Source organism: Gobio gobio (genome assembly GCF_949357685.1).
Source record: "Gobio gobio genome assembly, chromosome: 17".
NCBI lineage: Eukaryota > Metazoa > Chordata > Actinopteri > Cypriniformes > Gobionidae > Gobio > Gobio gobio.
Window position 1 is genome coordinate 31,709,381 of NC_137110.1, and position 12,847 is coordinate 31,722,227.

Consider the following 12,847-nt stretch of genomic DNA (forward strand, 5'->3'; position numbering starts at 1 on the left):
CCCTAGCGGCAGCAAATCTAATTTGCCGCAAATTTAATCTAGCAACTCTCGGTAGGCCTGCGAGCTGGAAAAGCCAAACTCTGGTCAGGCCAATCACATCGTGTATAGAGTCGGTGGGCGGGCTTAACATAATGACGGCACGTCACGGCAGAGTTGCGGCGGTTCCACGTGCTACTCGTAAACAAAGAAGCTGGCGAACGGCGGTCTTTCGAATCGCCTTTGGCCACGACTGGAAGATTTTGAGTTAAGCTTTTCTTTGAGGAAAGAAAAAAGAATGGCACTGGTCGGCAAAACTCTGAACACATCTTCCTTTCTTAAGAATGCCTTAAGATACGTAGAAAGTTTAATCCATCAACTAGCTCCACTTCACATTGCTCTCTGGTTGGTTGTAGCGCTATCCAATTGCGTGCAGAGGGAATTTGAAAGACAACCGTTTTTCCCGCCCCTCGGATTGAGCCCTGTCAATGGTGAGTTCCCAGACCCAACATCTTGATGTGGGTCTGGCTTGTCAGGCTAGGCTGTAACATAACAAAATGTGGAAAAAGTAAAGCGCTGTGGAAACTTTCCGGATGCACGCTATGTACTTGCATCAAAAATAAGTACAATGTACTTATTGTGTTCATATTGTATGGCAAAAAACTTTTGCTGATATTGAGGTGGAATATGGGTAAAGTTAGGGACAGGTGTGGTGGTATGGATAAGTTTAAGGGTAGGGCTAGGTGTAGTGTTAGACCGATATATCGGTATATGTGCCTGCAAGTTTGTGCGTCCAAATGGAAAACGCAAATGCTGAATGCCTCGTCTATAAAACTGCTTGCCATTGTATTTAGGGAGCTGCAAATAGCTAAGTTGTAGGCTATTTGTATTCATACAGTAACGTAGCTGTTACGAACACTGGTCATAGGATTAAGTAATGCCGACGTTGTACCATGGTATTTGTGGGAGTTTTATTCGCTTCTGACAGGTCGCATGTGTTGCAGAGAGAGAGCGCGAACGCACGCACCCACTCCCACCATCTTCAAACTTGCTCTCCCTCCCTCGCACATATTAATCAAAATCAATTGAGAATTGACACGATGGTAAAAGGTCGAAAGACCTTTATTTCACGTGGAGCATTGGGAGATTTTTTTTCCTTAATTACCGCTGGTGTTGCTCTACAAGAGATTAAGTTAAGTGCACCTAAGCATTAAATGACTAGGTTTTAAATAGTTTTAAAATTAAGTATAGTACAGTCAGTGTGCACTTTATTATGCTGCTTGCTTGTTGCTACTGTGTGCAATAGTGTAATTATTTTATTTATGCTTAAATATTTATTTTCAGAATTTTTCACCACTGAACTTTTTTTTTTTTTTTCTTGTTGTACCTCACCTATTTTTACTATTTGTTAAATATAGTTTTTTTTTAGTTCAATAAATGTTCCTATTTTAAATTGTTATCATGATCATTGTGTCATTTTATATGTAAATTAAGGGAGCAAAAGCAGTATCGGCTCAAGAAAATCGGCAGCCCGTATCGGGCATCGGCTGATGAAGAAAAAAACTGCATTGGCACTAAAAAAATCCATATCGGTCGTTCCCTAGTTAGGTGTATGGAAAGGGTCAACAGTGTAATTATAAATGTAACTACATAAATGAATTACAGATGTAATTACATGCAGATAATTAAAAAAAAAATTAAGTACAGTGTAAAAACATGCATGTACACAAGTGCATTGTATCAAATTATTAATTTAAATGTTAGTACATAGTAGTTAAGGCCACCTAATATAAAGTGAGTCCAATACTTTTGGTTGGCCACTGTAAATCTTTTCTTTTACTTATTTTGAAACTAAAGGCTGAAATGCACTACACATCTTTTACGCCATACACTACATTACTAAGGATAATGCATTACTGGACTGGAATTCTGAATACAACAAACTCATGTCGTAACGTGCTGTCCTGTTGCTTTCAGTATGAAAATGAGTCATACTTTTTACAGAATTGTAAAAAATATTTACGGAAAATTAAAAATGTGTCTTTTCATGATGAGAAATTATGTCCCTGGTTGTTGTTGTTGTACTGGACCAATATAACTTTCCTATCCATTTACTCTTAAAGAGCACTTTTAAGTACTTAAAGGGATAGTTCACCCAAAAATGAAAATTCTGTAATTGACTTGCCCTCAAGTTGTTTCAAACCTGTATGAGTTTCTTTGTTCTGCTGAACACAAAAGAAGATATTTAGAAGAATGTTTGTAACCAAGCAGATAAAGCAACCATTGACTACCATAGTATTGTTTTCCCTAATATGGTAGTCAATGGTTGCTCTTACTACTTAACTAACATACACATGATAAAGCATAAGCTGGAACAAACAACCCTCAACTCCTACAGCTTTCTAGATGCCTGATTTTAGGCTTTAAAGGGATAGTTCACCCAAAAATGAGAATTTTCATTGTCATTTCCTGAGGCCCCTCCATAGACAGTAAGTTAATTAACAGTTTCAAGGCCCAGAAAGGTAGTACAAACATTGTTAAAATAGTTAATGTGACTCCAGTGGTTCAACCTTAATTTTATGAAGCAGCGAAGTACTGGACCCACTTTATATTAGGTGGCCTTAACTACTATGTACTAACATTTTTATTGATCATTTGGTTCAATGCACTTATTGTGTACATGCATGTTTTTACATTGTACTTACATTTAAAAAATACCTGCATGTAATAACATTTGTAATTTTATTTCTGTAGTTACATTTGTAATTACACAGTTGACACTTCCCTTACATCTAACCCTACCCTTAAACTTACCCATATCACCACACCTGTCCCTAACCCTACCCGTATCCCACCTCAATATCAGCAAAGGTGTTTTGCAATACAATTTGAACACAGTAAGTACATTGTACTTTATTTTTTTATGTAATTACATAGAAGTTAAGGCCACCTAATATAAAGTGGGGCCAGAATACTTTTTGTGCCCAAAAAACAAACAAAAATAACGACTTTATTCAATAATTTCATTCTAGCCTGTGTCAGACGCTGTTTCTGTTGTAAATAGTGCAGCGCTTTCGAGTTCTACGGCAGCCGATGCTGTTCATGTGAGCACCACGATGCGTGTGTGATGACGCAGGAGTAGCACTGTATTTACACTTACTGACACCGGCTAGAACGAAATTGTCCAATAAAGTCTTTGTTTGTTTTTACACACACAAAGAATTCTCGTCACTTCAAAAAATTAAGGTTGAACCACTGGAGTCACATGGACTATTTTAATGACGTTTTTACTACGTTTCTGGGCCTTGAAAGCGTTCATTAAATAGCTGTCTATTAAAGGGTTAGAGAGCTCTCAGATTTCATAAAAAAAATCTTAATTTGTTTTAGTTACTAAGATGAATGAAGGTCTTGTGGGTTTGGAACGACATGAGGGTGAGTAATTAATGACAGAATTTTCATTTTTGGGTGAACTATCCCTTTAACAAAAAATCTTAACTACAAAAAAAATCTACTTCTAGTAACTCTGCTGAATAAACTGCATTTTTGAGTGTAAATGGCAGCTCTCTCTTAAGATCACAATTAACCAATCCACATTGATCACTACTGGACTATGCATTTTGTTAGACGATCCTGAAGAAAATAGAGGCTTGTGTACTCAGGTTCAGGAAACCACTTTCCCACCAAACCAAATTAACCTAAAATCACACTCATGTCTGCACCAAAAGCTGTAATGTGGAAACTCTTTTATAGCTATAGAGCACTTACAGGTTAAAAAAAGAATTTCATTGTACAATAATACACACAATGCATAGTGAGTGCAGGTATCCTAACTGTTCAGTCTCTTCCTGTTCACAGGCAGATAATGAAGAGACAAAGGAGCGCCTATATGAAAGCCTGCTGGCAGAGTGTAGAGACACCATCCAGGCTGTTAGAGAGGAGCTCAGGACTGATGTGGTGAGACGCATTATTGACACCTACACTTCTAAATGTGATATGAGCAATTATAACTTGAATGAAAATGCAATGCATATAGCCATCTCATTGATGCATCAGTGCACTCTTAGTGCAATATAGTTAAAGTGCGTGCGAGCGAGTATGGGGAAGATTCCCCCCTTTCAGAACAATGTGGATATAACATTTAGATATACACTGATCAGGCATAACATTATGACATAATATTATTATTATTATAATATTGTGTTGGTCCCCCTTTTGCTGTCAAAACAGCCCTGACCTGTCGAGGCATGGACTCCACTAGACCCATGAAGGTGTGCTGTGGTATCTGGCACCAAGATGTTATCAGCAGATCCTTTAAGTCCTGTAAATTGCGAGGTGGGGCCTCCATGGATCAGACTTGTTTGTTCAGTGCATCCCACAGATGCTCAATTGGATTGAGATCTGGGGAATTTAGAGGCCAAGTCAACACCTCAAACTCTTTGTGTGTGCTCCTCAAACCATTCCTGAACAATTTTGCCCCATGGAACCCCATATATAGAATAACATTCAAATGTAAATGTTTACATTACAGGTGTAAACAACCTCAATCAAAACATTCCATATGTTTTCTGCGATTATATTTTGGGGTGGGGTTAGGAATAGGGAATAGAAAATACTCAGTATAAAAACAATAATGGCTATGGAAAACCATATAGACAAGTGTGTGGACAACAAACAAACACACAATAGAAACACAAAACTGGTTGCAACTTTTTAGTTGTTTTTTTTTCTTTGTCATTAATGTCCATTTTGATAATATAAACATCACAAAAGATGATATAATGCCTATTACATTGCAGTGTTCCAATATTTTGACAAATCACACCTTTTTTTTTCTCACTTGATTACATAAACTTAAAGATACAGTTTCGATTTTTGTTTGTTTGACAGAAACCCACATCAATGTAAAACTCATAACACATTAGAGATCTTTTATATTTTTGAGAAGTGTGAAACTATTTTCTGTCCATTATAAAACTGGCGGAAAACCACAGTCTAGGTAATTAGTGAAAACACTTGCATTTAAAACCTAATCCTAAAAAACATAAAGGGGTGTACGTTTGCTTTTTGCCTCAACAGAAACACAGAGAAAGAGCGACAGAAGGTGCTGAGAGTGGCAAGGTGTCTAATTTGCAATACCTACACAGGTTAGTATGACAGCTAATAAAAACAAATACTATGCTGTTTTTCAAATACATGCCTTACAGTCATGCATGTGTGTATTTGTAAATTTTTACATTCAGCTACCTGACATATATCAAGCTGTGGACAGTGGTGAAGAGGAATGAGAGCATGGCTCATGTGCTGCAAGCTAAACTGAAGGAGCCACAGACTGATGAGAACAAGAGAGGACCACGACCACAGGACCTGATACGACTCTATGACATCATCCTGCAGGTTCAGAGATCACACATTCTTCATACATGTAAACATTTGGTAACACTTCAGGGCTCCAGAGTGCGACTAAATGGTTGCATTTTGCGACTAAAATTTGAGTGTGCGACTGAATTTTACATCCAGTCGCACATGTGTGACCAGTAAATTTGCCTGCTGTCGGTACTGGAGAAATTAAGAAAATACACTTACTAATTATAATTGATAGACGTTATGTCTGGCAAATTGCCATGTCTATCTTTGCCAGCCGTTTCTATATGAGAATATTAAACCATTTGTCCGTGATGCATTTTCCATTCGCAATCCAGAAGAGAGAGAAAGCGAGCAAGCTCTCTAACGTGGAGCTACAGCGAACACAACACCACGGTCAGCTTAATGAGGGACGATGGCCAAGAACTAAACAAAAGTTTAGTCTGCTTAAACTTTAGGGATGTGCTGTGATATTAATCTAATTTTATTTTCGATTTTGGCTTCCAAGAATTATAAAAAGATGGTATGAGGTAAAACTATTTCTATAGCCGTGTTCAGTCGAGCGCGACATCCTTCCCTTCACAGCGGAACTGTCATTTCTCCCTAAACCTAAACTATACGTCAGAATCAGTGATTGTTGTAAACTGCAGTCTCTACTGTTGCTAAACTGCGGGATGTGTTTGATAATAAAGAGCTATTAAATGCACAATAATCCACGCAAGAGACGCTGTTTCCAACTTCAAGGCGGCTTATGTGTGTGTGCTGCGAAATGGACCGACTGGCACTTAATATTTTAGGCTTCGTGTGCGCGTCTAAACCATCAAATAAACAACAAATAGCCGGTGTCAAATTGACCGGATTGGAGAGTAGTTATTTTAACAGTTTATATCTTAAATGGGCGTAAATAGTTTGGAGAAATAGGAGAATATGATATTATTAGTTCTACATTGATCGGTCTTAAAGGGGCAGCGTCTAATAAACCTGCTGACGATTGAGCCATTAATTTGAATCGAACAAAAGTCAAATAGAAAATATTCACATCTCTTGAATTAATAACTTTAGCTTTTATGAACATTAATCTATCAATTTATACAGTGAAAACTATGTAGTGTTACTTTACATTTCATTACTTTATCAGATTTCTTTGTAGGTTTGTTCTTTACTGTAATATTAATGTTAGCAGACCTTCTGAATACCTGCACACTGGTCCATTGACAAATAGATGTTTTATATTTTTGTTCAAACTTTGCGGTTTCTTTTGCTATAGATATTTTACTTTTCAGATTATAAAGCCATGTTAATTATGTTCTTAATTATGTTTTTTTTTTTTTTTTTTTTTATAAAAAAAAAAAAAGTATAATAAAAAGAACCGGTAAGAATACTGTTAAAGGGTTAGTTCACCCAAAAATGAAAATTCTGTCATTAATTACTCACCCTCATGTCGTTGGACACCCGTAAGACCTCCGTTCATATTCGGAACACAAATGAAGATATTTTAGTTGAAAGCTGATGGCTGAGAAAGGCCTCCATTGGCATTCAGTACATTGACACTTCCAAGATCCATGAAAGGCACTTAAAACGTTGTTACAAAGTCTATCTCACCACAGTGGCTCTACAATAATTTTACGATGCGACGACAATAGTTTTTGTGCGCAAAAAAAAATCACGGGTCTTACGGGTGTCCAACGACATGAGGGTGAGTAATTAATGACAGAATTTTCATTTTTGGGTGAACTAACCCTTTAAAGTACCGGATCGATAAGCAGTATCGGTAAGAGTAGTAATACCATTAAAACCTTAACGATACCCATCCCTATTAGTAATACAGTGGAAATTAGTAGATTTGGTTAGCATGTTGATTTACGGTGTGCGCTCCTAAAATTTCTGGTTGTGCCCCTAAAATTTTCAGTTGGGGGCCACTGTGCTCCTAGTGAAAAAAGTTAGTCTGGAGCCCTGCACTTTATTATACAGAGTACTTGTTATATGTAATTGCATGCAACTACCTCAATTAAACCCCAAGTACATGTTAATATTACTCAGTAGATAATTGCATAATAACACTGTAACGAGGATACCTTAAAATAAAGTGTAACCAATTGTTTTACTGAATCTAACATTTACAGACAATCCATCTCTGTATATCAGACAAACAGTCATATGACTGAAACAGAAGAATAGTTTGGGCTGTGATTATGGGGCGTGTTTCAACTGAACCAGGAAAGACCTCAATTGGATAGACCTACAACCAATCAGAGCAACGGAGCGATGCATAATGTTAGTTGTCAAATATCAACAGAACTCAACTGCACAGTGTTGCCAAGTCCCCGGTTTTGCCGCGGGATGTTTTTCCATGTCCTTGGGTTGAAGCGTCCCCAATAATGTGATATTTAGACCCAGGCAACCCTGCCAAAAAAACACATTTTACCCCCCAAACGCCATTTTTCCCCTGCGGAAAGCTATTGGGCTTGTTTTGGGCTAGTTTTAAGTAGCAATTGGGCGGATTTTGTTGTGAAAACTTGGCAACGCTGTGCCCGCACGCTGGAAGAAGTGTGTGTAAACAATGTTTGCCGGTGTTGTAAAAAATTATTTAAGGATACACAGAGTACTTACCAACACGATCATCATTTCTGAGAGAAATAGTGAAGGTGAATGCATATACGAACAAGTTTATATGTTTAGGATTAGAACAAATTCAACCCAAGCGCTCTTTGGTGACGTGGATGGTTACGTTACTGTTTATCATCTGTCCATCATCGTCTAAAGCCCGCCCTGACAATTTGATTGGTCCGAACAGCTTCTGTTCGGGCATAGTTGCTCCACAACGGATCAAGTCCAAACCGAACTTCCCGAACTAAAATGTTGTGGGCGGGGCTAAGTTCGGCTGGCATCCAGGCTACATTTTATAAGCTCTTCATGAGTTCTTAGCTGGTCAAAATACCATCATATGCAGGCTATGCACATACAGAGAGCGCATTTATCCAAGCACACTGCCTATTTTGAGACGGAACTTACTGAATATCCAAAACAATGCTATGTCGTAAAAACGCCGACCAATCAGGTTGTGAATGTATCCCTATGCCTTTAGGTTCGATATCTTTTTAGTTTGGTGATAATGCCTGAACACTAATCTGAACACTAAGCGGACCAGGACTAACCAAGCAAACTGAACAACAAGTATGAACACACCCTTGTTTCCTTTCCTGCTTGCTCATAAGCCGCATAACATGGGTTTATTCAATAGTACTTGTGCGCCACACTTAACGAAATGAGGGGAGTGTCACCTCAAAATCAGAACACAAGTGGTCACAGAAGACTCATTGGAAAAGCATGTTAATATCATGTGGAAATGGTAATTTATCTAGGCTAATCACTTTTGATCAGATCACTGTAAACGTAAAGAAGAATTCATAATGTAACGTTGAATTATTCAAAAAATAATCTGGTGGTAATGCAAAGCGGAGTGGCTGTTACACCTCGGGTGTGCATTTTGTCTAATAATGGCCTGGAGTCAATTATTCTACAATTACCACACCAAGTTTTATTTCAAGACCGTTGTCAGATTTTTGTCTTAACGTTCTTGCAAGGTTTTTCTTGGGTCAATAAGGGTCTTCGGTGATAGCCTATTTATATATTTCATGAAATAAAAATCAATACTGTCTGGACAGATCCTAAAATGATAGTGCTTAGAACTATTTTACAACTATTACTGTCTGATAACAAAGTATTTGGCTCGAAACGTCAACTGTGGTGAGAACATTAAATAAATATTGTTCTATTTTTGGAGCTGTGGTGTGCCAACTTTTCCTTCCCTTTTTACAATTGTGACACCCTTATTAATGACTGCATTCAAATTGAAAAAGTGGTCTCTTACATTTTAGAATTAATAGTCTGGAACAGAAATTGTGCTTGTAACAGGCAAAGGATCCAGAGAAGTAGCTAAAGCATGAAGCATCACACAGTTGAACAATTTGCCCGTTATGCCTTTTTTTTCCATTTTCGTTTATTTTTATACTATTTTTTTAAATTCCAGAGTCTTGCTGAGCTGTCATCACTGCAGGGTCTAGAGGAAGATCACACCTTCCAGAAAGAAGTGGCACTCAAGACTCTGGTCTACAAGGCTTACAGGTGAGTTTATTGCCACCTCCATTGATTTAAATCTACAAGACTGCTTATATGTATGGCCCTGTTTATACCTGTTATGATGCGTTTTTGGTGGTCCGATCACACAAGGTCAGATCTAATTTCAGGTGCTATGTGTGCTTACATACACTATATTGCCAAAGCTATTGGGATGGCCCTCCAAATCATTGAATTCAGGTGTTCCAATCACTTCCATGGCCACAGGTGTATAAAAGCATGCAGACTGCTTCTACAAACATTTGTGAAAGAATGGGTCGCGCTCAGTGAATTCAAGAGTGGGACTGTGATAGGTTGCCACCTGTGCAATAAGTCCATTTCCTCACTACTAAATAATCCATGGTCAACTGTTAGTGGTATTATAACAAAGTGTTAGCAATTGGGAACAACAGCAACTCAGCCACGGTGTCGATAACTATAGACCTCCAAACTTTGTGTGGCCTTCAGTTTAGCTCAAGAACAGTGTGTAAAGTAGTGCATAGCTTCATGGAATGGAGTTGCAGTGGTGTAAAGCACGTCGCCACTGGACTCTAGAGCAGGGGAGATGTGTTCTCTGGAGTGACGAATCACGCTTCTCTCTCTGGCAATCTAATGGACTAGTCTGGGTTTGGCGGTTGCCAGGAGAACAGTACTTGCCTGACTGCATTGTGCACGTGTAAAGTTTGGAGGAGGGGGGATTATGGTGTAGGGTTCTTTTTCAGGGGTTGGGCTTGGCCCCTTAGTTCCAGTGAAAGGAACTCTTATAGGTCTGCACAGTTTTGGTGCCCTTTAGAAGTTTGCTCTGACATTTTTGCATTTTTCAGTTGCTTCTAAACATATTAATGGCAAAGTGTCATTACACCGTATTGAGCACAAACTGGACTACCATAATATGTGAACATGTATGAACATGCTTGTATTTTTCAGAGAATAATGTTTATGCATGTTTTTTAAAACAAAACATTTAAGACACTCAAATAAGCCCACAAAACACACTAGATACATGTCCACAAGGCTTTTGACTAATGGGTGTTGTTGCCTAGAGTTTATATTTGTATTTTATTAAACAATATATTGCTTTAAATTTTGTAAGACACTTTTTCTTTACATAGGCCGAATATTATTATTATTATTTATTTTTATTTTTTTTGGTAAAATAAATGCATGAGCATAAGAGTTTTCAAAAACATTAATTTGAATAGAGATGAGACGTGCTCCAGTTCACTTGCAGTGCATGGTTGCGCCGGCATTTCATGATTATAGGCTATTGTCTGCTATATTTGCTGCCTAATTTTAATCAATGTTTCATCAGCCAATTGTCTGGATTTAATAGAGATACAATTTATACAAAACGAAATTCAAAAAGGCCTTACAAAACAACTTAATGAAGTGGTCAAAATCATGTCTGACTCACTCCATGTCTTCTGACATATTGCTCATTGTATTGTCCTTTCTTACTCATGCTGTTCACTTTTCATACTTTTTACATAGATTTGCGATCATTAGTTTTATTGATGTGACAGCAGGCTATTTTACAGTAAACACTTCATACACTTCAACACGGTCCAAAACAGGCCAAATAAATCTTGTCTAAACAGTCTTGCAACTATAACATTTTATGTTGCAGTAGTATTCATATTTAAACGATCCTTTGCGGTTTAATATTCACAGACACTAACAGAATAAACTTGCCTCACAATCCTCAAATAAACAGCTTTTCTTCTGAGGTAAATTATTCCTCACCGCACCGCACCAAGTCAAGTCAACTTTATTTATATAGCGCTTTTAATAATGCAGATTGTTTCAAAGCAGCTTTACAGTGTTAAACGGGAAAATAATGCAGCATAATTTTATTCAGCCGTCTAGCCATTCTGGAGAAAACGGTGATGTCATCAGTTCATTTCAATTATCATAGTGACAGTGTGGGCTTTAGATCAGTAATTAAATCAGTAATGTAGTTTATATGGTTATTTTGTTTAATAATTAGATTTATTTCGATATTTAGTTGAAAAATTTAGAAAAATTGAGACCTCTTTGAGACATTGTCTCAAAACGATGTAAAGAACATACATTAAACTTGTTTATTCGAGTTGATACGGGCAGGGATACACTCATGGATCGCGTCAGTATTTAATTTTCAAAAGAACACGTGCTCCGTGGGCGTGGCTGCATTAGCACTAATGAGGCTGGTCACGAACAACTGACATCTCTCGCTTTTCAAACAGATTACATAAACAGAGAATATTTGTTTGATTTACATTTTTTTAAACCTGACATTTCAACGTTTCTTTAGACATGTCTCATGTTTGTGTGACAAGTATTCACTAAGTTGCAGTACATTTTCTGAAGAGTATCAGATTGGACTTCATTGACAGGGAGGCTGCAGATCGCGTATCGTTTGTTTTCTTTATTTTGCAAAAAGCATTCTTTTTATTGTGAGTGTACACAAATAAAAGGAGAAACATAACCGATTAAAATGGAAAACACATGCCTAAATGACCAAAAGAGTATTTTGAGTCTCTTTTGCACTAAGAAAAAAAAATCCTTTGCCGATTTCAGAGAGTTAATGCTTCATTTTGGACAATTTAATGCTCCCAACGTTGTGGGAACAGTTTGGGGAGGGCCCCTTCCTGTTCCAACATGACTGCGCACCAGTGCACAAAGCAAGGTCCACAGAGACATGGATGAACGAGTTTGGTGTGGAGGAACTTGACTGGCCTGCACAAGTCCTGACCTCAACCTGATAGACCACCTTTGGGATGAATTAGAGCGGAAACGACCATAAACACACTCCTAAACCTTGTGGAAATCCTTTCCGGAACAGTTGAAGCTGTTATAGCTGCAAAGGGTGGGCCAACTCCATATTAAACTCTACAGATTAAGAATGGGATGTCATTTAAAGTTCATGTGCATGTAATGGCAGACGTCCCAAAACTTTTGGCAATATATTAGTACATGTTCTGTCATTTGGATATTTTGTTTCTCTGTTTGAATAGTTTTGAAATGCTTGTGTCGTTGCACTCTGGACAGGTGTTTCTATATAGCTCAGTCCTATGTTCTGGTGAAGAAATGGAGTGAAGCTCTGGTGCTGTATGAAAGGGTTCTGAAATATACCAGAGAGGTCCAGTCCAAGGCCAAGAGCTTCAATAACAGCTTTAAGGTACCAAACACCACACATTACTTCCCTTACAAAATTGTCATGGTATCAGATTAGATACAGTAGTGGTCATTTATAATTGTGACTTGTCATTTATGATTAAAGGTCCCATGGCATGGATTTTTTATTTTATAATGTATTCTGAGTTGTACTTGTATTGTTAGTATGATTTTTACATCATAAATGTCATCAGTATAAATTATGTTTGCCCTCTGGCTGAATGCCCTGTTTCAAGGG

At 37.7% G+C, this 12,847-nt stretch overlaps 1 protein-coding gene across 1 annotated transcript in view; it reads left to right on the top strand.

Moving 5' to 3' along the window:
- Positions 1 to 12,847, top strand: part of srp68 (signal recognition particle 68) — an 87,952-nt gene that overhangs the window by 68,764 nt on the left and 6,341 nt on the right. The window contains exons 9-13 of the mRNA XM_079840698.1: positions 3,832 to 3,930; positions 5,053 to 5,120; positions 5,217 to 5,370; positions 9,368 to 9,462; positions 12,484 to 12,613. Of these exons, the coding sequence (XP_079696824.1) occupies positions 3,832 to 3,930; positions 5,053 to 5,120; positions 5,217 to 5,370; positions 9,368 to 9,462; positions 12,484 to 12,613 (546 nt within the window). The remainder of the gene's footprint in view (positions 1 to 3,831; positions 3,931 to 5,052; positions 5,121 to 5,216; positions 5,371 to 9,367; positions 9,463 to 12,483; positions 12,614 to 12,847) is intronic.